At 44.2% G+C, this 27,103-nt stretch overlaps 1 protein-coding gene across 35 annotated transcripts in view; it reads right to left on the reverse strand.

Annotated features, from left to right (window-relative positions):
- Window positions 1–27,103, reverse strand: part of LOC138064405 (transcription factor 4) — a 235,535-nt gene that overhangs the window by 118,238 nt on the left and 90,194 nt on the right. For all 35 annotated transcript variants that reach the window (XM_068926726.1, XM_068926746.1, XM_068926745.1 and 32 more), the window contains one exon: window positions 7,716–7,780. In XM_068926726.1, coding sequence (XP_068782827.1) covers window positions 7,716–7,780 — 65 coding nt within the window. The remainder of the gene's footprint in view (window positions 1–7,715; window positions 7,781–27,103) is intronic.

Here is a 27,103-nt window from a genome sequence, read left to right on the forward strand (position 1 = left end):
CTTGCCAATTTAATTGAGGTAGGAGTTATTTAATTTTTTTTTATATACAGGTATAGTTTTCAATAAAACTACATATGCCTATAATACTGCAATGGCAGATGTGTCTCGATTATTAGAGGTGGGCTCTAGGGAATACATACAATGGATCTTGAAATCCGTAAGCAGCTGTTTGGAAGGGAGGGGTGGAACACTGCAACACACACACATGTTCCTTAAGTGCAGTAATGTTTTGTTATTTTACTGCAGGTGTATTACAGAGATGAAATTTAATAACTTATTGTATACAATACCAATAAAACTGAAAGATTCTTTGCCCTGACGTTCACGAACAAAGTATAAATTAGCAGCAGTTCTGAGCGCGGCAGCTCTGAACTCAGGCACGCACGGCACCTTTGTGGACACCTTCCCCGTCTGAAATCAGAAAGCTATCGCTTCTGTTATTTACTGTGAAAATGTGGTCAGGCCATTAAAAAAAAAAAAAAAAGGAAAACAAAACCCCAAAGGGCTTTGCAAGATATTGAAGAAAGTGTTGCTGCTCAAGGTAAAGGAAACCCAAAGCATCTGAATGCATGGGACAACATTTGTGCAGTCATTTGTGAGGTCTTTGCCACGTGGGAAGCCCCAGTGCGATGCTACCAGAGGTATCTTTGTAATAGTTATCATAGTTATTCTTCAGTGGCTTAAAACAGAAGCCTGTTTTAGAATATGCATTAGTCTCAATCTCCTGCTGAATGAAGCACTGAAGAAGGACCTTTTACAAGTACATATCAGATAAAAAGATAATCCCTCCTGCTTTTTTTTCCCCTTCTGTCTTTGCTGGACTCCTCTTCATGTAATTAGAGATGTTGCAACAACTCAATAATTCACAGCAGAAAAAGGAAGTCCCAGTACTTGTAGAAGAAGAAAAAAAAAAGGGCAACAGCTATTTCTGTCCATTCCCTTCTCAGCATGCGGACAGTGTTATGCAAGGATTTACACACTTATTGGCCACACAGACACGGAGACATAGGCAGCCAGGCTAAATTAATTTATATGCACTTGCCACAGAAAGTGCATATCCTCTCATTTCTGTTATACTCATTTTAAAGTTTTCCAGCAATATTTCTATTATTTCTACACAAAAGGTGTACCATATACTCCCTCCACTATGCCCAACGAGCCACAGACATTCAAAAATTAAAACCCAAGGGTTTCCTTCTGCTCCTTGATGGGAAACGTTCAAAGAATCCTGTTGCAACTTAGGGGACGGCAAAGAGATGGCAAAGGGGGCATTTCCGAGTGAAGTGGAAAGCGTGTCTACCATGCTGCCACCTGCTCGGAGGGAGCAAAGCCAAAGACTCGCTCCCTCTGTGTCAGCTGTAACACAGAGAGCATAAAAGGTCGCGTGTATCTAATAAGAAAACCTTCTGAGGAAGCCCCATGGTGTGCCCACGGCTCCTCTCAGCCTCCCCAGGCTCCTCCACGCGCCCCCCGTGTGTCCTGCCCGTGTCGCCCCGCCGCAGAGGAAAAGGGGAGCACGGAAAGGTGGGATGCAGAAGAGCAGAGCGGAGCCAAGATCCCGCAGGGGAAGGCACGTCACGAAAGAGCCAAGGAGGACCATCATGTCCAACAAATACCTGGAGCCAGATCCGACTGAAAAGCATACAGAAGAACATTATCGGCTTCAAGAAGGTTTAACTCAGGTTGGGTCTATGCGAGCTTTGAAGTGAGTTTCTAGAGACCAAAGCCAGAATTGGCACGTTCGCTCGACCTCACTCGGAAACCGCCTGGCTCCCGGTCCAGGGGAACGGGGTCAGAGACTCCGGGGTGACAGCAGAGAGCGCAGGGAAGCAGAGAGCGAGGGAAGAGAAGACGGGTGGAAAGGGAGCCAGAAGAACGTACGGCAGAAAGTATTAGGCTCAAAACGAAGACAGAGGAGAAGCGGTCAGTGAAGTTATACGCCTGCCGTTACAGCACACACAGGCTCTCTGTAGAAGCGCCGTCTTTACAGGTGCCCCCGCGTCGCAGCCCCGCCGCCGCTGCCTGCCGCCGAGCCCCCCGGCCGCGGGCTCGCCAGCCACGAGCCACGCCGGCGAACGCTGGGAGCGAAGCTTACGGACGGGGCACGTGTCAGCGTGGTTCGGGTAGGGCGGAGAGAAAAGAGGGCCAAGCACCTTACGAGACCGCTCATTCATTCCTGCCGAAGCGGTCAGCGAGACTTGGAGGGGGAACATATACAAAAGCTGCAGCCCTCCGTCTGCCTTTTCCAGCTCTCTGAGCCTCCTGGTCCGGATACCTTTGCCAAATAAGCTGCCCCTGCTACCATCGATCACCTCAGGAAACGCTGGGATGCCACAGAGCTGCCCAAAGTTTAGGTGGCTTGTGCTGGGACATCTCCTGCAGCGGGGATGCTTCAAGAAGCCATTTTGCTGAGCAGCCTCCAAGGATGCTTGGCTGGAGCTGAAGGTGAAACACGGACAGAGCACGTAGGAACATCATTCCTACCTCGTGCTGTCGATCAGCCTCTCCCTTACCGCAGCATCTTGCGTCAAGCTTAAGGCTAGCAGGTATGTTCTCATTCCGGATGCAATTTACTACGTTATGGAAGCAGAGCTTTTTTTTTCTTCCTAAGCTGGCTGAGCAGGTATAACTGCACCAGCTTTCACCTCAACACTTCATTCCAGCTTCAGCGTTTAAAAGTGGGATGGGTCCAGCTGGCTCCAGAGAGCGCTTCTGGAGCATCGAGTACATCAGTACGTCCGAAGACAACATTTAGACTCCCTTTCCAAAAGCGTTGGTAGCAAAAACAAGTCACCTTAGGATTTTTGGATTTTGTTTTAAGCTAAAACACCTTGAAAACTAAATATCAGTTACTGCGCATTTGCCAGAAAGGCGTAGTCCAAATTTTAAAAGAACTGTCTAATTTTGTGTTGCCTTGGAAATCTAGGGAGTATGATTTCTGGCCATCAAGCTCACTTTGCATTTCTCTTTATTCATTGCTGTCTTAATTTAAGTATCGCTCAGAAAAGCGCAATAGCTCTGGATTATTCAAAGTTGGTCCTATCGACTATTAGCTGATTAGTAGATCCATGGTACTCTAAGCAGCACACGCTACTATTAGTCTAATAATAGTACTTTGTATATCCAGATCCTCTTGCACCAAGGAATATCAATGTTTTATACACACTGTAGAATTAACACAACCCCTCATTTTTATCTGTCATTTGGGAAACCAAAGCATTGTGATTTACACAAGTCTATCCTCCAGCCCGAACAATGTGCTTCCATCTTCTCGGGAGCCGTTTCGCTGTTGCCCCTGCGAAGCTCACGCGCACCCTTGCACAGATCCTTGCTTCCCGATCGCTGATGCAGCAAAGCTCTTCTTTCTTATAACTCTTTTTGGCTTTACCAGTTTACACTGTATTACAAAGTGCTGATTTACATTAAGCTCTTTGAATAAAGAAACAGATGTATTGCCCTTCACTATGAAGTGCAGGCTCTTATTTACAGTCTAGAGTGCCAAACTAATAATACAGAATAATACAGGAAACCAGAAAAACGGTTGGAGAAATAAAATAGGCAAATTTTTTTTTTTAATCCTACTGCCTTGCTAATCTCCCCAAAATCAGCACAATTTAAAAAAATATATATTTGGGGAAATGGTAAGTAGCACAGAACTAAGACAACACGCAAACTCCTGACTCTACTGAATGAAATGAGATTTTTGTCATTAACTTCAATGAAGCCAGTGTTTCAAAAGTGTCTTGACAACAACTTCAGTACATGCTTCTTAGATGACTTCTCTCCAATGGTCTTAAATGGTCCCAGGATGTGCTTTCTTCCACTCCCATTGTAATCAGTGTTGTATTTGCTATGGTTCTCAGTGAGAGCAGAATTGGGCCCTAGGCTCTGAAATAAAAATCATCTTGAAGTAAATGGGTTGCTGTGTATCTGACCTCTTCTCTCATTGGTGTGAATAAAGTACAGGAATGGAAACCTCAGATCATTCCTGCTGTTTGTGCAAAGAGAGGTTGTTGGGTTTTTTCCTGCCAGAAGATTAATAGGTAGCAAGTTCAATATCGTTAGGTATTTAGTTTTCCTTAATTGTTCCAGGAACTCATCTACAGAGAGCGATGCATCACATCTGGAGGTAGCAATTTACCTTTCAGAAATCAACAAAATCTGCACACTCCTCTTGGGTTTAGGAAAAAGGTGCACGCACAACTATTCCTGCTACTCAAGTTCCTGTGACAACTGAACGCTTTAGGGGGTTCTGAACTATCTGTAATATCACTTCCAATGTTTTCTTTGGCATTCACTAAGTTTTCTTCAATATCTTCTGTCTAGATAAGCTAATCTTTCTTAATACATATGAAAACACGCCCCAGAAATCTTGCAATAGACTTGTAGCTTTTCATTTTATTTTAAGCCTGAAGGTTCATACTTGTTAATAATTTGGTGGATCCTGATAGTTCTGCAGCCTGGAGAACAGACAACAGATGGCCCAACCTCAGCATTAAGCATTATTCCTTCTGTACCTTGCAGGAATTCAAGAGATTCTTATTTTAGAAATATTTTTTCTCCTTCCTGCCTGAGCACTGGTCATCTATTTTATCTACTTTTCCATCACATTGCACGAACCTGCATGCAGTACGGCAGGAAGAAAGACCCTATTCCATGGATCAGACTCTTCATTATTTGTACTTTTTGTTAATGTTTTCCTAATATTCCTCACATTTTCATGAATGAAACCACAGAAAAGAAGAGTGAGCAGATGAAGAGTGAGTAGGCAGCGTAATAAGTTTTCTCCGTCAGATCCTCATTGGCTTTACACAAGCACGGAGCATGGTCACGGAGGTACAATGAAACGACCTATACGGAGAGCAAATCAATGTCCATACCAACTGAATTCTGCGGGATTCGTCCTTCGAAGCGTACAACAGCATCCTTCGGAAAAGGATCATTCAGAAAAAGAAATGCACTAACTCTTGCACTGTAACCTCAGCTATCGGGTCGTTTTACTGGAATAAAGGATGTATCCGCTGCAGGATCCCGACAACATCTATTCCACTGGTACCAAGAGCCTGGGAAGAGGATGAAGGGTGGCCAGCAGCTCCCTGTTCTGGGCTGCCCCTTGAGGCTTGCGCTCTCCTTCACAGCACGTGCAACTGCTTGCCAAAAGGCTGAAGCTTATTGGCGTTTTAAGGTTTCAAACCTCTTCTGGGTTCTGGACCGAAGAAATCCAGTGCCCAGTAACAGCCGTGGACATCGGCTGTGTGCAGTTGGTCCTTTTTCGAACGGAAAAGAGGAAGCTGGGCTGCCGGTTTCTCCAGGCAACTGTCCTGCGTGCGGCAATGAGCTGGCAGTTCCCCTTTCGCAGTTTCACCCCGCCGCGATCGCTCACCCGCTCCCCAGCCCCGGGCGGACGTGCACGGGCGGGGGGCTGCATCCAAGGGCTGCATCCAGCCACCGCTGAGCGCCGCGGCGGAGCGCTCAGCTCGGCGCGGCACCGGCTGTCGGGAGCAGCCCGCCGCCCTCCAGCGCCTCGCACACCCCCCGTAGCACTCGTGTCGTGCATACCGTGATGCTGCAACCCTATCAGCGCCTCGTGATTTTTTCTATTGTTTGATTTCGGGTATATTTGGATTCAGGATACTTCTTTGATACTGGTTTTAGGTCACTTGCTACTACTGTAGAGAATCTATGCAAAACGCAGGCTCACTTTTGGGTCCTAAAGCAGATGATGCTAAAAAAATGGTCTGTTTCTGGTAAATTGTCTCCTCGAGCTTACAGTTGCACCCTCTGCCTTTAGTTTCGAGGTTTATCTTTTTACCCCCAAATCAAAGAAAATTCACATCTGTGGCAAGCAGACATCCATAAATACCCTATGCGTACACGAACCCGTACAGACTGCAATGCGAGTCGTCTTACTATATACTATATACTAAGACCCCATGCAAAATGGTTAGATCGTTCAACCTATTCAGGTGCAACACCATTTTGAACTCTGAAACAATTTCTAACTTCCTTCCAATAATACCAGACCATTCAAGTACAGTAAGACTGAAAGAAAAACTAAAAGCAAAATGCAACAAAGAAAAGGATGAGACCCAGCACAGAAGCAGACTGGGAACTCCAGGTGCCCCAGATGCACAGAAGGGTCTCACCTGTGGGCTGGTGAGACCACGTGTAAGGGACAAACTCCCAAAGGCTATGCAAGGACTGGGGAAAGGAGTCATCCTGCTAGCTCTTAACAACAGGAAGCAAAAGCATGCAAGGATTTTAAAGCAAAAAAGACTACTTAGAACTGGTTCCTAACATTAATTAAGAGCTACTGCAGCTGTTTTGAATCAGGTAAAGACAGAGTTACATGTGTGATCTTCCGTATTCGCCTGCTCTGGTTATTGCAATTAGTCGAAATCTGTAAGTTTTTTTATTGTCTCAATAAATAGTTATGTATGCGGAGGTGAAACGCATCAGTAAGTTTACTTCCAGGGCTTGGTTTGCAAACTTGCACCTCGGCGGTGGCGGCGACGGCCACGCAGCGCCCGCTCTCGGACAGGCGTGAGTGATGCGCCTGTGCGCGCTTGGAAGGCAAACTTGTATTTAATTTTTCAAATCGCTTCATTTTTCAGTGCTAAATGAAACAAGTTGTGTTTAAGACACACCAGAGTAAGCTGTTTCTCCATATTATCCAAGAACGTGGACATAGGAAAATGATGAAGGGATCAAGTATTCCCCTTTCCTACAGGGAAATAATGTGCATTTTGGGGTTTGGGGCTTTTTTTTTCCTAGCAGATTTACACAGTATAAAGCCTTGAATATTAAGAAGGCTATTAAATTCTTTCAATAGTTTTCGAAAGTAAGAAGCGATGGCACTTTTAAAAAGGAAAGGAAGCCTAACACTCTTCAAAAAACAAGATGAATTTAAACATAACGATTAATATTGCCACTGGAATTAAAAAGAAAGTGTCTTTTAAGGAAATCAATTGTCTTGAAACAAAGCACAGACTTTTGGCTATTGATAGTATCTTTAGACTCAGACTTTCTCTGGAGACTTAAGAGTATGCAAATGCAAAGTGCACAGAGGCACACACACAGGCATGCTATACCTTTGTATTACATTGGCATTTTATTATTTAATTAAACTACTCTTATTTTTCTAGCTCACGCATGCTTCCCTTGAGACGGCTTTGCTGTTAGCCTGCTGGCCTTGACTTCCAGCCAAAAACAATTCGGAAACAAAAAGGGACAACAAATCATATTTCCACAGACATTTTTATCCCTCAATACAACCTTGTTTTCACACAACATCATACAGATTCTATGAAAACTATAATTTACTGCAGTAGCCATCCCAAACTAGGGGCCGGCGCACGCTCTGCGGTGCGCTCCCACCGCCGCCGCGGTCTCTCAGGTTGTGCAGCCAGGAGCTGCGCCGCAGCAGCGCCGCCACCACCGCACAAGCAGCCATAGTCTACAGCCGCTTTCACCAGGGCCGCACGAGGCTACCCCGACTGCTAACAGCCTCCGGCAACCACATCGTGCCTCGAACGTCTCAGGCAAGAAGTTTTAAGACAAACGTTTGCAAACACCGGCTATTTTTAAGGAACGCACGTTCGCTAAACGCTGCTGCGCCTGATGGAGCCTAACTCGAGGATGAACAAGTTGAGGAAACAAACCTCACGCATCAGGCTACTTATCGCAGGCTCTCTGCAAAGCAGATTTCCACTTACCTGGTGGCAACCCTGTAAATTCGAGTCTCTTCCATACGACGAGTATGAACCCCTTTCTGTTTTACCTGGTAATAAAAAATAAATAAAGAATAAAAATTATAACGGACATCAAAAGAGGCGTATGTTATCTCCTCCGCCGCCTCCCGCCCCGCGCCCAACCACCGCGTCCGCCCCGGTCCGGGAGCCAATGCCCTCGCGCGCGCAGGAGACACCCGGCCGGAAATTTGCCCTGCGCTACCAAAGTTGTGCCCGCGCCAGCGGCGCTGGGACGTGGACGGGGGCCCAGCGCCTGCCGAGACGCCGTGCCAGCCCCAAGCGCCTCTGCTTTTATTTTTATAACACGGATCCAACAGCCTGACTGGTTACAGTTATGCCATGCGCCAAAAGGAGAAGAAAGGTCCTTCCACGGCGGGAAGACTGGGCTAGAACAAAACCGAGGAGGAAAGAGGTGGCTGCCGCCACGCACGAAGTCGCAGCTGAGAGCGTCGCACCGCGTGCCGGAGAGACAAAGCCCCGGCAAAAGGGGGCTCCTACAAAACACCCGGGCACCCAAAGCCCACCCTTACGGCGAGGGTAACCACGGCCGGGAGGGTGCTACCTAGCAAAACACCCAAGAAGACCGTAAAAATGATCCATAAAACTCCAGTTGTTACTATAGGCTGGAGCGCAGGAGAGGCTAGTCGCCGAGGACCCTACGCGGGGCACCTCTGCGCCTACAGCTGAGCTCGCGCCCGAGAAACGCGGCAGCACCCCCAGGGGAAGCCGGTGCCTCTACCACAGCCGCTGAACAGTTGCACTCCAAAAGACCCACGGTACTGCCTTTGGAGGTGGCGGGTCACCAGAAAACAGCGGCCCACCGAACCGGCGCGCCCGAGGGGCCGGGCCGCCGCAGCAGAGCGAGGTGGTCCAAAGGTGATCCCAATCTTATAGCGCGCCCGCGGTTGGGCCGGCTCGTCCGACAAAGGATGACAGAGCCAATTTAAGTCATTCCCCCCGTGGCGTAGACGCGTTTTAACCGACTCTACGAGCCTTTCCTTTAATATATGGCTGCTACGTTTGACCTCGGGTTAGAGGTACTGCTGACAAAGGTTGACCGCTGCGAGCGGTTTGGAGTAAAACATTATCTTTCCTCTTCAACGTAATTTAAGAAGCTTGTTTTCGTTGCGCAGTTGTTTCTTGTGGCTGCTGTCTCCCCACACAAGCTCACGACCGACGCGCAGGAGCCTCCAAAATTTCTCCGCGATTCGTAGGGCGCTTGGTCCACGCGTGATGATAACTTCTGACAGCACCTCGGCGCGCTTACGCGCAGCTGACGGCTCGCTCGCTCCGCAGCCGGATGCAGAGCGCGCCGGGGGCCTCGGCGCCAATAATTCAAGATCGAAAAGTGCACTTTTGCACGTTTAACGGCGAATCCCTGAGTCCAGGGCCGAGACCTGAAAAACGAAACGTCTCGACGGCCCGCCCGGAGTTACCTGAGCTACTGCGCATCACCCCAGGGGGGCCGAAGCCCACGGGCGTTGCAGGGGCTGAGGGCTTGGGGGGGGGAAATCCCAAACGAAAACGAGAGGGTTGAGGGGAACCGAGCGGAGGCGGCAGCGCGAGGTGCTCGGAAAGCGCCTCTCGTCGCTGCCCGGGTGTCAGCGGCCGCCCTTTCCTACCGCGTCAGGCGCGGGCAGCCTCGTCTTAATTTCAGTTGTTAAAAAATATTTATCCCGATACAAAAATAAACCCGCTGCAAATTACAAGTTGTCAGGGTTAAAATCTACTTGTGTTTGTGTGGGGGAGGATAAGAGAACAGCGCAGACATGAATCATTCTCAGTAATTTGAGTGTTTCCATGACATCAATGGGCACCCGTCCAGCACTCTGTCGAAGCCTGCGAGGTACCAAAGCGGCGCAGCAGCCAGCGGGAGACGGACCTTTTTTTTTTTTTTTCTCTCTCTCTTTTTTTTTTTTTTTTTTAAGGATTATACTCCTTGTAAAGATTTCATCTGCAGCATCCGCTTTCGCCACCAAGCAGGCAGGTAGCTCTGGCGATCACGAGCGCACGCGTTTCGTTCTGAGAGCGTAAGCCTTGAACTTTCCCGCGCCTGCGGCGTGCTGCCGCCGCCGCTGCGGCTGCTGTTCCCACGCGCAGCTCCAAATCTGCCTTCTCTATTAAGGAGGGGTAACAAAAAAGATGGCGAAAAAGTCAAGAAAGCGTTAAAAAGGCACACGCCCGTAGGTTTGTCGCTATCGACCGCCATTATGAAACTATCCTACTTTTTTGTAATGACACTTCGTCTTGTAGGGGGGCAAAAAAAACAAAAAAAAAACAAAAAAAACCCCAAAACCACCCTCTCTCGTATACACCGTCCATTTCGAATTAGCTACCGTCTCGATGCCGATTTTCTGCTTAAAATTCACGGGCGCGCCTTCGCACAGGTCGCCAGGGCGCGGAGGACACGCCGGAGCGGGCTCTTTAAGTCCCGCTTACGCGCTCGCGAAACACAAAAGCTGCTCCGCTCCGCTCCGCTCGCGCCTGCCGGCCGTGCCGGGGACGCTGCGCCCCGCGGCAGGCTGCGCCCCGCGGCTCCGGGGCTGGCGGGGGCCGGAGCGGGGCTCCTCTTTCCCCCCCGCGCCCGGGCGCAGCGGCGGCGGCGCGCTCGCTGCAGAAATTTCGAGACCCAACCCCTCTAGTACCAGAATGCGGCAGCCGCTGCGGATCTTTTTTGGCACAGAGACAACGGGTGGCAGCGCCAAGCCCCGTGGCTAAAACTACTCAAAAGAGGCATGAGGGGTAGCATTCATCGTGCAGGTCCTTTACGGCCACGCAGCGCCGCGGTCCGGGTTTTAAAACCCGAAAGCGCCCCGTTAAGTAACGTTTGTCGGAAGCCGGGGGAGGAAAAAGGAAAAAAAGGAGGAAAGAAAAAAAAAAAGAAAGAAAGACAAAAAAAAAAAAAGGAAGCTTGAAATACAGACGGATAACAAATCTTGTCAGACGTCTGATTAATTTTTCTACCTAGAGGACCAAATGTTAAAACGTGCCATTTGTTTCTAGCGCTCGGCACACGCAACAAAATATATATCGGTGCGTGGCTTCACGAGCTGACAACTGAAGCAAAGCTTCGTAGAAGAAGTTGACCTACAAAGGCTGCTTAATAACTTTGGAGCATACTCTTTTTCTTAAGGTAACGCAGAAAAAGCACCTTCATTATTATCTGGAGTAATAACTTACCGTGTGTGTAAATATATATATATATGTGTACTCAATTAATCGACACAATGCATGCCAATCAAAGGAGAGACAAAGAAACAACTACATGCAGCTCCTGTTTTCTGACAAACACGCTGAGTCTAAAGACTATGCTCTCTAAACACCTCAGGAAAAAAAAAATACTGATTATCTTCACGACACTAAAACGACTGCTTCATAAATATTTTGCTTGCATTTTTGTTTGACTGCAAAAAATAAAGCAGCACAGGATTGCCAATCAATCAGTAAAGAAGCCACTTGCCTCTCCATGGTGTACTTTGAAAAATTAATCAAATTAAGTAGAAAATTTAAGCAACTTCCAGAGCACAAATGCAAGTCATCTGATTCCCCCCTCTCTTTTCCCCTGCCCCGGGAGATAGGGCACCTCGTCTCTATTCTGGCAGGCAGAATGAGAAGGCGTGAGGCAACCCTTTCCATCTGCAGAGAAAAAGGAAGTGAAGCAATTTCTATAAACGATTTGAATTCAATGTTTGCATTGATTTCATGTTTGGCGTATTTTTTTTTTAGAGATGAGTTCAACCAGAATATTCTAATTCAGCTTCCCAACGCCCTACGTTTGGGGTTTAGCTCTTGGTTAGACTGAAAGACGGGAAAGATGCTTAAAAAAAGAAAAAAAACAGTAATTGCATTAGGGACTGGAATTTGAGTGGCTCAGAATTTGGATCTGTTGAGGTCTGCAATTTGGCTTAAACTTATTTCTTATTTTATTATTGCATTTCTAACATTTTTCAAAATTCTTATTTATCATTCCTTCCGATGTCCTGTGTCTCAAGTGCATACTGACGGGCGACTGATTAATTCCTCTAAAAGAGAATGACAAATTAAGGGAGAATTCACTTTTGAAGTACGACCAGGCATGAGAATCACGAAGCCGAGAGCTAATTTTGGAAAAAGTTCTGAGCAACTGCAGAATGGGCTGAACTTTACAGTTCCACATTCGTCTCTATATAATGGACACATTATTTATGTATTATCAGCTGCAGCAGGGTTTGTTTGCACTATTATGAGGATCATGAAGCAGTTTAATAATCTACAGTTCTTGCCTTTAAATTTTGCTAACGCTTGTTGAAGTTTGGTTGCACGAGAAACGAAGGACTGGGCACTACAGAGAGAGGAGGGCAGGAATCACGTCAGCGGTGCCCAGCGTGGTGAAGACCTTCTCGGGTCTTTGGCTCCAGGCTCTGTTTGACAGGTTGACCAGCTCTGCACAGTACCTTTTGACAGCGGACATCCAGGCTGTCAGGCCTAGGGGGTTTCTTGCCTCAGAGATTGGAAAACCCAACTAATTTTAGCATAGATACCGTGCTAAAATCCGTATAGAATTACACACTAGCCTAGGAAAAACCCTGATGAAATAAATGAGCTACTGCACACGATACAGCCTATGCCTATAAGCAGATCACTCTCTGAGATCTCCTATACATCCCCTATACCCTCCCCGTGCTGGACCCGCCGGGCAGCGCCGCCGGGGCCTGGATCCGTCCCCGCCGATCGAGCGGCAGCACAACGCCCAGGGGAGCCCCGGGCTCCGCAGGACCCGCTGCCACCAGGCACAAGGCTAGCAGCCCTCTTCTTGCAACCTACCTCAGCTCGTTTGGCTGCCCGGGCTGGACATACGCTCTCTATATGTACTTCTCTAACAGCAACGCGCTTACCACTATAGGACGCACAGTACAAACTATCCCACTTCTTTCCATGAGGTTTTGAGCACTGTATTTTACATTACAATGAATCTTATCCGATGGTGATGGAAGTACCACGTTAATGAGCTATTTCATGCTTTGTGCTGTGCCTGAAGTACAGACAACAAGGCAAAAGCCGACACATTTTGAGCAAAGTTTGTGCAATAACATTCACCAAATAGTAAAAATGACACAGCAGCTGATCTAAGGTAGCGTCCACGAACCAGATATAGAGCTAAAGGCATAGCATTAATCCCAGTAATTTTCATGCCATCACACCCCAAAATGAGGCACAGTGCTAGGGGAAGGAGATCTTTTTGACATGAAAGGATTTTGCCACTTACACTGATGCGCAGTAAACAGTAATGGTTCTTAAAGAGACGTTATGATGCCACAGCAAGTGCTATTACAGAGGGAGATTTTTTTTCTTAAAACAGTACCATCAAAATGCAAAGGAAATTAAATCTTAAAACCTATTCTAAAATAATGCTACAGATCTGACTTCAGTAAACCCAAAGCAAGGAAACTCAGAGCTAAAGTGGTGCTTCACCGCTGACTCACTTCATTGGTCCAGCGCTTATGCCTAATGGGCAAGGTCAACTCCTGGCTATCCCTAAGGCCAAACTGCTTCCTTACATGCACACGCACTACATATATGTGTGCGCGTAAATACATATATATTTTTTTTTTATACTTTTTTTTAATATGAATTGCCATTGTGCATGCTGAGCTGTGCCCCGCGCTGCCAGCGCGTTGCCCGTGCTGCCCGCCCAAGCCTCCGCGACGCGGTCCTGAGCGCAGCTCTCGCTCCGGACGCGCTCCTATCCATAACTATATCTAGTCACTACATGAAAATGCAAGACTAATTTTTTGCCACTGATCTTGGTTCATGAAAACGGGACCCAAAGCAAAAGACCGAGGCAAATTGCTCCATCTATTTCTGTAATCTACCAAATAATAGCATCTATTAGAGGGCAAGATGCGATTTCCCTGCTTGCGTGCCCTTAAAACGAAATAGCTGGGACAAAACTATATTTGACACTGTAAAAATAAGAACGCGAAGACAGTACATCGAAGACCGTATTCTACCAGACCTAAATTAAATGGTCCCTTAGTCTCTGCCTAGTCCCACTGAAATCAATTAGATGGTACAGATTATGATACCGCCCTATAAAAGAAAGGTGCGACTTTGCTTAGGGCTCTAAGCACAGACGAATTTATAAGCAGCACTACTACTACTTGGTTATACAGCTGCGTTGCAGGACAGAGAGTGGTCTAACACGGCGAGGAGCAGGCGTGCTCGACCCTCTGCGCCAGGCGCTCAGCACCTTCTGCACCTAGTCAGAGGGCAGGAAGGCATTGCCGTTCCTTAGGCATGGCTGCAAGCGTGCAACCAGTAAATAATACCGCGTGCTGGGGACAAGGAACGTCAAGGCGCTTCACAACACGAACGCGCACCGATTGAGACCAGAATACAAGACTAACAAACTTTCACAACTGAATTAGGTGTTTAAACAAAACAGTTATTTCAATGCCCTTTGAAGGAATTACATTTAATGAGGTAAAGAAATTTGAAAGAAACTCCACCATCATGGACCTCTACATTTGTCTCGCAGAGACTAATCTCAAATTAACGACCATGTTCACTAACGAGCAACTGCGCACCAAACCTCCAAAGCTGTGGGTTGGAAGAACATTTATCTGAGACCATCCTGTATTTAGAGTGAAGATGCATCTGACTTCATCAGCATCTTTAGTCTCCTTTCCTTTTCTTATGCGCACGGAATTTAAGTCTAAAGGAAATAATTATCATCATCTAAGTCTGAACACCTGTATAACTCCGCATATAGACAAATTTATTTCAAAAAGAAATGAAAACTCTCCAAAAACCCACTCACCACGTCTTACCATTCTCATTCTTGGGACATAAAATAGTCAAAAGATGGGCAGGGGATGAAGACAGGCATTAGAAAACAAAAACATTCAAAAGCACTATAAAATACTAGAGAATCAGAATAATAGAAATGGGCAACATTTTCATAAACCTATGAGACAAATAAAAGCATGTTGCAATAATACGTCAGGCCTGAAAGCAACATATAAGAACTGAACGTAAAATACTGGCTATTGTTTTATCCTAAGTAAGCCTCATAAGGCTATTTTAAATTGAAATATATGGCAGGGTGATGCCTCATCATTTGTTCTGGGACCACAGTGCAGATCTTTATCAGGTATCTGGAAACCTGGGGTTTCACTCGGGCATGCAAACAGAATCACTTACAAACAAGGTCGATAAGGATCTCAGGCCATGAAAGACAAAGAATTGAAAGAGGACAATAAACCTGGATACAGCCAAAGTCTGGGCTTTAAATCTTTGGTCTGTAAACCACCCCCTATCTAGTAGCATTTATTAAAAGGCTACTAACACAAACCATGTTGGACACGGGAAGGGATAAGGAGATCAAAAGCCTTATCTTTCCGATTGTGGCTCCAATCTACATCTAATCATGATAAACAGAATTCAGTCTTATCGGGGGGGGGGGGCTGCATTTCATCCAAAAGTGACAGAAAACTTGCAGTCTTAGTACTTTGCTTACGCTTTGCATTAAACCAAGACCACCACACCAATCCGAAGACTCCTGGCGCAGCAAAAGCCCCCCAGACAGGGAGAGCGCGTGGCACGGGGGGGCTTCGCTCGCTAACACCCGCGCTGCGCCCAGAACAAAAATTAAGCTCGCAGCACGCCCGATAAGCTACAAGAAGGCAAGAAAGAAACGATGACCACAGGCATACACAGACGCGTTTTAAAAGTCTGACTGCAAGGACAGTTTGCAACTCGTTTTTTGTCAAAAGCATCAATATCTCTGTAGCTGCTTGTCTCCTGTTTCCTCCCCTGTCTTCACCCGCTCTCTGCACACGCAGATAGCACCACCTGAGGACCTCATAGTGCAGCATATTTTGAGATTAAATAATTAATTGTACATTTCAATAGAAATGCTATTTATTTGCAATATTGCTCAGTATAGAAAATCAAGAAAAATTTCTGGTGTTTATTGTTGGCGTAATTTTGACCTTTTGAAAACAATTTGGATTGGATAATTTGGATTAGCTAAACAGACAAAACAAACTACGAGCTTCCAAGAGTATGGCAAAGCAGCAGGAACGTTCTGGTACATATAGTGTAACATATTATGAAATACCCAGTAGTCTCAAATCTGTAATATCCAGCAGAGGGCATGCATACCCTAATAAGATTTTTACACTTGAGAACTGACATTTCCCAAACATTTCAGAAAAATGAATTTGGGCTGAGAATACTGGCAAACTCATAGCACCAGTACCCACACTGCCCCGCGCTGTCAGGTCAAAAAGGAGAAAAACTCTGTCCCGAAAACAAATCTGGGAATGCTGATTCCTACGCAGAAGAAAAACGTCTTTGCGAGAGGGTTTTTTCACCTCTGCTAGACTACAGTTTTGCTTAGAACCTTTCACTCCTAAATGCAAACGCAGTGACCCTTAATGCAAAAAAAAAAAAAAAAAATCATTCCTCAATGCAAACTTTCTATGTGAAAGGAATGCTAAATTGAACCGGATTTGTAAATCCAGATTGATTTACAAACATGTATGTTATTCTCTACAGGTGAAACACTGGCTGCGCTAATATTAGCAATAAAACTGAGTATCTTTAGCGCGACCAGATTTTTATCCTAAATTGTTGAATTATTTCCCAAAACTGGGCAGCATTACCTATCATTTTTAGTCAACATTTCATTATTTTCTATTTTATTTAAGTCAGAGGAAATATAAAAGAATTGATCCAGTGAGGGATTTGTCACTTGTTTGTCATGTTCGTTTCAAAGATTACTTGGGGACGTTTGTATAACGGAAAGCTTTGCCACGTCTATTCAGGCTTCAGAGTCCACCAGGGGAAGCAGGTTAGTCACAGCTGCTCAACCAGGTCCCCTCTTCCATATATGCCAGAATCCCTACGTTCATACAGGTACAAATGTATAAATGAAAAATGTTCATTTGCTCTGTTGTAAGACACAAAATATCTACAAGAATTAACTGTTACTGGCCCACCCACAGAGGTGGTCACTTCCAACCTTAACCTCTGCTTTCCAAAACGGAGAATAACGGGCATTCGGGTTCCTTATCAGATAATGTTTTTTTAAAGTTTCAGTAGCCTTGGGAGATGAACTTAATTTACAAGGTCTACAAGCCAGGCAGCTTAGGTTACATGTAGGTCACAATAAATAATACTCATCCCTTGGCCATGGCGAGCTGCACTGTTAGTGCATAAGTTGAAATGACAAGCCTTTATTATTCCTAAGCACTTGATTCTGAAACATTTGCACAATCTGTTAAGTCCAGACAAATTTAAACGGTTCTGACATGCAGCCTGCTAGGGTCAGTGACAGGGATAATGCCTCTTTACGTGGGTAAAATTTTGTGGCATATAGGTCACTCTCTTAAGGGGAATCAACTGTGTGTCTCTTCTTTGCATTTCCACCACAATCCTTCATCCTGCAGCCTGGAGCTGAGAGTGAAATGCAAGAAAGGAGCCGAACGCTCAAAGCAAAAATCTGCTTCCAGGACAATCCATTATATCTGACAAGTTAAATGTTCCATGGTAGACCATATGGCATCAGAGCAGGGCCGACGATGGAAGAGGGAAACTCGGCAAATGCATCACAATTAAGGAGTTTGACTATAGACTTTACTTTGATTTACTCTATTTTTTATTAAATTTTAAATATTGTAGTCTTTCAATTTTCATGTAGCCCTTCTAAAGTCACTATCTGATCTATCAAACCAGCTATATATGAAGAGGTGGTTCACCAGAATTGTTTTCTGTGAAGTCTTATGGTCTTAGCTCTCTTAAATAGTGGTCCCCATTTTTATACTGGGTGACTTTGCGAAGCACAGAACATTTCTACTATTAACAAGAATAAATACTATTAGTAGTCTCTTAAAGATCAAAGAAGAAATAATCAGGAAAAAAAGAAGAAAATAGCATAACCCCCCCTCAAAGTCTTGGTGATGGGTTCTTGATAGAAAAGTTACCCCAAAGAAGAGCTAGGACACTTGAGACTGTACTGAATATTAGCAGAAGGAGGAATAATCCTGGAAATCACCCTTCTGAACCCCCCTCAAAATCCTCTGCCTATGTATTTGGTACAGGATCAGCCGCTTACTGCCAGGAGCATTTCTGCATAGGCAAGATAACAGAGCAGATGATCTAAAAGATCCTTTCCATCTTCAAGGTCTATGACTTTATGGTAGAAATGGCAAAATGGTAGAAATATATGAAACCCCCTGGGCTTTCCCACAGTTTAACATTACGAATATGTTGGTTTCACACACACATACATAACTAGATCCAGTCCTGAATAATTATCAGGTATGAGTCCACATCTGCCATGGTCCTTTTTTATTCTGTTTTAATTACTAAATCATATTAATGAATTAACCAAAGATGTGAATAGCAATGAAATAACCCTTTCTGCAAGATGCCCACCATCCACTGTTACTTTCTTTTGAAAAGCAGAATTCTTGAGAGCTTAAGAAGGAATCTATGTAACCAACTGACATGGCAGTGGATCAGGAAACAGTATAAAACGGGGAAATACTTGCTTTGTTACTGCTATGCAGACCAGTCTTGAGTGACCTAAATAACAAATGGAACAACTAGAAGAAAAACCATGCACATCAACTGCACATAAATGAAATTCCTAAATAATTTGAAAATACAATGCTGAAAACAATAACTAGTATTTCCAGAATTCCTTGCAAAGAATTGCTTTGGTAAAAGACAACAGAAAGACTTGTATAAAATTGTCATTATTCTGGTCTGATATCAAGCAGGTCTGCGATCATTCACTAATAAAATATGCAGAAATAACTGCATAGCCGTTTTTGGGCAATTCCCTGGGATCAAGATGCAAAAATAAAGTAGGTGACCTAAACTAACTCCTTATTTAGGCATTTAAAAAAAAAAAATCCTGTAGTTAGGAGAACTGTAAATCCAAGCCAGTGACACTGATTTCAGTGAAAGTTGCTGGTGGTCAACTAACCAAAACAAACCACTTACTTATTAAAACAAATTGCTTATTGGGGCTCTGGAATTGAGAACCTATTTTAAGTACTTATTTTTGGAATTCCCCTTTTTTTTTTTTCTCTGATTTTGACCTTGTAAATGCTGAACCAACGCTGCTATCAGTAAAGACCTGTTCTGCCCAGTGCTGGTGTCCATAGACCCTTGCCGGAGATTTTCAGAGGCATTGGGTAAGGCTTTCCAGGAAACCAAAGGGAGAGCAACTCACAGCATTCAGGGCTCAACGGTGCCTTCCTAGGCATGAAGTGGTATGTGGTCACTGTTTAAATATTCAGTAGGCTTGTAAACATATGATACTAATTATTTTCTAATATTAAATGTGTTCTTCTTATTCCAAATGAATATTACTCGTCATTTTTAAGGCTTAACAATATTAATTTTCCAAATGACTTTCATTATATCTCTTATTAAGGCTTTGCATGACGGCGTTAGGATCTCCATTTCCCTGCCAGAAATACACCACCCTAGGCTCGCGCTTGCCTTTGCCCGGTCGCACAGCACCCATACCTTTGGGTCACTCCACGGGAAGGAACGATTAAACTCAAAGTGAGATTCTGGAGTCTCCTGATAGGAGCAGTGGGGAAAAACCTGAGCTAGTTTTATGATGGATCTTGGTAGCTTTGTGAATGGGGTTATGCACCGTTAGCAAGGGACCCGGCACCCGGGAAGGCCCTCTGAAAAGCCTATCTTCTGCGTTCACATGCACCGCTAGTTCCATCAGGTTTTCCAAAGCCTGCCTCCCCCGCAACGGGAACACGGCACTCCTGCCAGCCTCTGCTGCAGCTCCTGATGTGGCCTGGGTGACGTCCAAAAAATTTGGGTTGAAATTTGGGTTTCTGAACATTCCAAAATCAAGAGTAGCCAGTGGTTTCATTTCATCCCCAAATATATACAGTAATGGCAAATTTCAGACTTGCGACGTCCAGGGGAGCCAGCTCAGCCTCGGAAGCTCCAGCTGAGGGCATCTCAGCTGGAATCTGGCGTTCTCGCCAGCGCAAGGGCTAGCATATCATTTCCTTCAGATCAAATACAGAGTTATTTACAAACAAACTTGCTTACTAAATTAAAGTTCCAATGCATACCGGTTTTAAGATTTCAAGGAACTGAGATTAAAAAATCATTGGCAGAAATACCAGGGGCCACCTTATTGAAGCAGCCATTAACAAACTTTTAAAGCACTGCTTTCAGAGGGGAAAATATTTAACCTCTTACTCCCTTCAAAAAGACATTTATTTGTGTTTTATTATTCTTTTTAAGAAAATGTTTTCCGATGACTTTAAGCATTTCCTATTATTGTTATGTCTATATGTTTGTCAAATCACTATTGTTTTTGTTACCATGAACAAACACTAAAGCAGAGAGAAACGATAAAGGCTTAAAAATTATTAGAACAGTTCTTCATAAATCAAGAAGTTACCATTTTAAACTTGATACCTCAGGACGAAGGCAGCCAGAAACGGAGCCTGCATGGAAGGCAGCGCTCTGGCATGCCGGCAGAACAAAGACCGCTTGCAACTAATGCTGAAAAAGAATCAGCTCCATTACTCCAGTAGCGCTGCAGTTCTTAACACAGATCTTAAATTTATTGATTTAGCATTTAGTACCGCAGGCACTGAAACAAAGACCCCTATGATTATGAATGCGTGTTTTTGTGGCACGTGCTTTAATTTTAAAAAGGGTACTTTCTGAAGATCCTACATATTAAAAGGACATCATCTTCTTAAAAGTCACACATCTTTCAAAATGTGTTTTTACAATCTAAGGTGACTGTCAGAAATGACAAGAGTACGATTTCTTGGTTTGTTTGTTAGGGGGCTGTCACAAAGTATATTACAATATTTCCTAGGAGCTGCCACCAGTCATGGGTTTCGTTTTGGAAAGAACCATACGAGCACAGAAACAGGCAGTCATTCCTATCGCCCGTTTACCTTCCGCGTGGTCACGATGGGGAAAAGGAAGGAATTACGGTCATCCTCAATTCTTCTACGAGGGACCCCCATCAGAAGGCGTGCTCAAACTTTACCTATCTGCGGGATAAACTAGTTGCTTCATGATATTATTATAATCAATGGGACTTTAGGTGTTTAGTTATCAATAGCAATGTACACATACATACAAACAAAACAAAGAAAGGCGATGGAAAGAGAAATATAGAAAAAATTCACACCAGTAAAACCCAGTAAAATGAGGCAGATAGTTGTGCTTTGTAGATTCTACTACTAAATCCAGATCAACATTTTTATTCCTAATTAAAATGTCCACACTGTAAAACAACACCTGATCCAGGGGGCTTTTAGGTACAGTAATTGTCAGTGCTGAACTCCCATGTTTTGTTAGCAAATTTGAAATTTTGACCTGGATTTATTTCTATATGCACTATTTTATGAACCATAAATGAAACAGGATAAAAACCTTAGCAAAGTATTCCATTTCCCTAAATCATGGCCTTTAGGAACAATAAATAAAAAAGTAAAAAAAAAAATTCCTACTGGAACTACTCTTTGCTTTCTTAATGAAAAGTTTAATATACCTGTTACAACATTTAGCTTGGCTAAAAATTAGCCCAAGTACAAGCCTAACGTTGTTAATCTACCAAAGCCACCTAACTTCATTAAGACAGTATTAGAGACCCAACACAGAGACCGCCACGGAGAGGAAACGCCCGGCAGGGTCCTGCGGCCGGACCCCAGGGCTTTGTGCATGGCAGGAGGCGGAAGGGACACCCAGCGCCAGGAGGACCACGCCAAGGAGCCACCCGTTACTGGTCTGACTGGGCTGCCAGCAGGCAGCTGGGGTGATGGGCGCGCTGAGGAGGTCCATACGGGCCATCCGCCGCAGGCAAGGCCGGGATGGCACAGCAGCCACCTCGCTTGGACGAGCATCCTCGCATCCTCAAGTTTTAAGAAGTTCAGAACACGAAGCAAGAAAGATGAGCTGGGCCTCATACTCATGGCATGTGAGTGCAAAGCATCTCACTTTGGCCCCACAACGCCGGATGCGGAAACAGCATAATTCACTGAGGTCCCTGGCTGGGTTTCCTGAGAGTGGTTGCAGCCAGGAAAACCTCAGGATCTGTTGCTCACAAAAAAGGAGTCTACTTGCTGTGCTACTTCGCCTGCACGAAGTGCGTGTGCCCAGGATTGCACAGGGCAGATGTCAGGATCCTGTGCTTTGGAAGCAGCAAGTTCCCAACTGGACGTTACAGCCAGAGGAGCCAGTTATAATCCACCATGAGTGATTTCTATGCCTGAGAAACCACAACTTACTAATTGTACTTTGTTAAGCACCCTGACAAACAAATTTATTATGAGTATGTTTTAATTTTCAAAATCTTTGAACTCTCACAGCTCCTATTGTGGATGATCAGTGATTCCAAGTTATGAATGAGTTCTAATGAATAAATATGGTTTTCAAATATTTTCTCAGAAAAGTGCTAGTAGATTAGCACAGAAAACACTGGGTATCTTTTTCACCTGGAAAATATCTAGACCGAAGAAAGTTCCAAAAATCTTAACTTGCAACTATCTTCAAAACCCTTAAAATATAGCGCTGTATTTCTTGTTACTAGAAACCAATTCCTGGTAAGAAGAGAGTTGATTCATACTAGACTTTCCACTTTCTGCCTTAGCAACCACAGCAAATATTTCTACTTCTGACAATAAATTATCAGTTGCTTTGCTTTCCATTCCCAGGTGAATTGTTACTGGAATGATAACATTCTGGAAATGTAAAATTCTGAACAAGGGCAGAACTTGGAATAAGCTTTGCAAGCGGTAAGAGCTCTTACAAAGACATTCCAAAGGCAATTTTTTAAAGGTAAACTAGAAGTTCAAATTAGAACTTTTCTTTTGGATTGGAAAAAGGAGGTCATCTTTCAGAGAAAATTTTATTATGTCCCAGAAAATGGAAGAAATATTATATAAGTTTCTGGAATTAAAGTATGAAACATTCTCATTAATTATAAAATTCTTTGTTTTTTTTTTTTTTAACCAAACTGGACCAGAAAAAAATCCCAAATTAGAGGGGTAAGAAGATAATCCAATTTTTTTCAGTTTTGATCCTTTACTGCAATTTAAAAAAGCCTGGCATAATTTCTTCTTCTCCCTTGCAAAAGCACTGTGAAACCATTAATGCTTTGTTCTAGCTAATGCTCCCACAGCCTGAAAGGAGGGATATGGGATTGGGCTTCTCAGTATGAAATATTGCAATGATGAAAAGATTACCCAATTTTTTTAAACATGGTTGAGTTGTTTATTTCTTCTAATCCAGTAAATTCCTTTTTCCCCTTGGAAGCAGTCACTAATTTCAGATGCATCACTTTAAGGCCTGATTGTCAGAAGAATGAAGTATTCATAACTTAAAATAAACTTTATGAGAGCACTCTGGTTTTCTGAAAGATCCAGAGCGTCACACAGTGTACACACAAGTCAGCTTTGAATATTTTACCCCAAGTGCCCTGGGATTTTATATGATCAAAAAACACATATAAAATATATGGCATGCTTACATACACAGGCTTCTCTCCTTCATTCCAAGAACAAAAACATCTTCTCTCTCAATCCATTCAACATCCCATTGCTTTTCATTTGCCATAAATTAAAAAAAAATAATCTTTTATTCAACTCTTCCCTAAGGAAAAACATACAAACAAGGCCTTACCGAATCCTGCATGCGTTTTTTTTTTTTTTAAAGGAAGGAACTTGTATGGTAGAAATGTATTTAAGCTTGATAATATATTCACAGTTTCTCTGTAGCTTTCTAAATACAAATACTTCTCACCTTATTCCTGCCAGCAGCTCCACTGAAGTCAAGGGGACTGGTTGCATAATAAGACAAGCAGTATCTGGCCTTTACTAATGCAACCTCTAATTCCTTACTAGTAGAAAATTAACTGATTTGAAGCTTATCTTTAACACCACCAGCTCAGATTATTAAGACTTGCATTATGCTGGTAAACTGAGGTCCCTCTGAGGATCGAGGACCCATTGTAAGAAGCGCTGTACAAAGACAAAGTAAAAACGGTCCCTCGTTTTAAGGAACTGATTGTGACAAAACCATACAGGTGAAACCTTTCGTATCTCTCTGAAGTCAATGGGTAGCTGTACAACGTAAATCTGTCTCTGAATAGACCTCCAAAACAAGGATAAACTGAAACCTACAGAAAACGTGTTGGTGGTCTCACTCCGTTTCTTAGTAGAAGTGTATCCACTTCACCAAAGAAAAACTCCATTTGCATTAATTATCACATTTGTCGCGGTTCCAGGGTCCAAGCACTGAACAGACCTGGATATCGATCTGCCTATCAGCTGCAGAACTGGTCCCCTCATCCCCCAGCGAAGGCGAACTGCCTGGGCAGCACGGGCAGGACTCGCAGGGCTTAGTGAACGCTGCCGCTGCCAGACCTTTCTCGTGGATCAATGGGGAACGGCAGCGTCCAGGGCTGCCAATCTGGCACCTTCAAAAAGAACAGCGCTTACAAAAACTGGTAGGAATTAAAAGATGCTCTTTTTAAAACCAGGCTTTTTTTTTTTTTTTAAAGCAAATATCGACCTTACTTACAAAACCAAAACGGTATGTCTCTAAACAACAAAACGTGTTTTTACCTTGCTCTATCACATCTTCAATTACACTTTTTTAAAAATGGCCAAGGATTTCATATGATGTTGTTTCAACAATATCAAGAAAGTTTCTTAAGTCGCAGATTTTCAACTGAGCCCAAAAATACTGGGTTTTTTTTTTTTTTGGGGGGGGGGGAAGAACCAATCACAGCAGGAGTCTCTTTAAAAGGAAACAAAAAAGAAACACCATCTTGAACAGTCTCTCAGCAATACTCACACCGTATATAAAGGAAATAAAAGGCTCTCTAAAATGTAAGAATGAACCTATCTATTCAGATTGCTTACAGGTGACATTACACCATCTGCTTGGGCAGTTTGCCCATACAAAAGGAAACTACACGAAAAAGTAAAACCTGATGCATTTTAAACAAATAGTTATGCAGAAAATATACAATTGTATACAGCAATACAATCGCATCTATATGTTACGCAGTATCATGCTACGAAAAAGCTCTTAAAAACTGAACAATCAATGCAAAATTGATTCTCTAATAACTTAACGGGAAAAGAAAAAGAGAGCGCTATTTTCCATTTCCTGGGATATTTAGTATTGCTCAAAATGCCTTAGTACACACAGATCTCTAGAGAGAAATGGGAGCGTAAGGAACACCACAATTTCTGCCTCCTCTTGAGAGGGCTGACCTTTTAAGCTCTTCCCAGTCCTGCCTGGGTAGTGGATTTGGGGATTAAATAAATAAATAAACAAACACCAACACAAAACAGGGAACTGCGTTTCGCGAAATGCCGAAGTGCTTCGCATCAGTCACCGGCCGTTGAGCAGGCAGAGATCGTTTCCCCCGTTCTGCTGGATTCTGCAAGAACAGGCCTGAAGTTCGCCTTTTTTTTTTTTTTTGCAAAAAAAAAAAAAAAAAAAAGTCCTTGAAATTGTTCCTTGACGAGCTCAGCTGAAACAATTTGCCACGCTCCGCGTTAAGAGCATCTCCCATCTTCTCACCACCAAGGCTCAGATGCCTCACGCATCTCTCCCTTGCTAACGCTGTCGTCAAAACGAGACCTTCTATCACCCTTGGAGCCGGCTGGGGCCCGACGCGCTGCTGCCCAGGCCCGCCGGCCTCCCTCGCCCCAGCCCGTTTCGGAGGGCAACGTCCAGGCAGCCGTCGGAGCCGAGCCAAGCGTAAACGCTATGGGTACGATTCCTCCACCAAAACAACACCAGATTGCCAAAACGCCTACAACAGGCGGCCGGGCGGCGTTTCTCGGAGGCCCGAGGAGAAACTCAGCGGCAAGAGTAACCAAGGCAAACGCCCGTCCTCCGAGGACCGGGAAGCAGTTGGGGCCCTACCCGCCCCGTCCAGGCGAACGTCCAGCTGATGCCGACGCGTCTGCTTCAGCGTGAGGCAGCCTCGGACGGATAAACGACTGCAGAGTTAATCGGATACGGCCCGGGGAGAACGGACCACGGAAGATGCCTCATTTTCTCAGACCTAAAGGCCTAGATTTTATTAGTAGGCAGGTGCAATAAAAAGGAAAAATAAAGAGTGCAAAAAAACAAACCCCCCCCCCCCAAAAAAAAAAGTTTTTCAGAAATTTCCATATTCCGAGAAGAAACCAGGAGTTATTTCTGCAAGGCCGCTAAACTTGTATATCAAACTATTTCTGCACCATGTTTGCCGGTTTTCTTTTTCTTTTAGCACTTTGTGCTTTCGGGGGTGTGGAGGGGGGGGCTCGGGGGATTGGACTTTAAAGAGTTAAAGGCTCCCTACCATTAATTTGCATCTGGTGCTTTTAGTGTGTGTGTGTGTTTTTTTCTTCCCTGAAAAGTTGGCAGAGCCGCCGATTTTCCATAATGCAAGCATTTGGGAATTGTGAGCGGAATGAAACCGATCCAATCTCCTGACTGCGACATGAATTTTCATTAATTACAACCTTGTCAGCAAAAGCATTATCAAAGCTGAATATGAAAATGCTAATGAGTTCTCATTTGCATATTTTTCTTTGTTGGAATGTCATTAATTATTACATTTTATGATGATGAATGCAGCTGTCGAAGCTCTCCGATGCATAATTAGCCATCAGAATGCCAGGAGCCGATCAGCATTTTTGGGTAAAAAAAAAAAAAAACACACAACAAATTTCACTTCACCTTCTCCCATTCCCCTCTCCCCCTGAAAACCCCCCAAAGTTGGTGCTGATGACACCACTTCTGCCATCACCTCACTTTGAGGAAGCCAGAGCCCAAGAACCGATTTCTCCTCCTTTAATAAAAAATTATTTTGTTTTTGCCGATCATGCGCTTATACAATTGGAGCAGCTCTTAATAAAAAAAAATCGTTATTCCAGCTTAATTAATGCCACGCTTAATTATAACACCATGATGTCAGCGGTTTTAATTAAGTATTGGCTCGGTTACAAAAAAACTCCTCGCTGCAGTAAGAGTCACTATCCACGGATTTGTGCAAATCACTTCACTCCCCAATTTGGGGTCTCTCTCGGTTCGTGAACTAGTCAAATATCCGCCGGGATTAAATTCCGCGTCGGAGGGAGAAAACGGCAAAGACAAAAAGTAGGAGAACGCCTCACTCGGAGGGACCTCAGAGCTTCCCTCCTTGACCACTTTTCTGAGCTAAAGTGTAAGTGAAGATGACAAAACATAGCTCATCCTCTCCCAGCCGCTGGGAACGGTGTTTATAAGTAAAAAAAGAAAAACAACACGGAGCAGATGGGACCATTACACATGACCAAACCAATCAATCA

Source organism: Struthio camelus, chromosome Z (assembly GCF_040807025.1).
Source record: "Struthio camelus isolate bStrCam1 chromosome Z, bStrCam1.hap1, whole genome shotgun sequence".
NCBI classification, from domain to species: domain Eukaryota; kingdom Metazoa; phylum Chordata; class Aves; order Struthioniformes; family Struthionidae; genus Struthio; species Struthio camelus.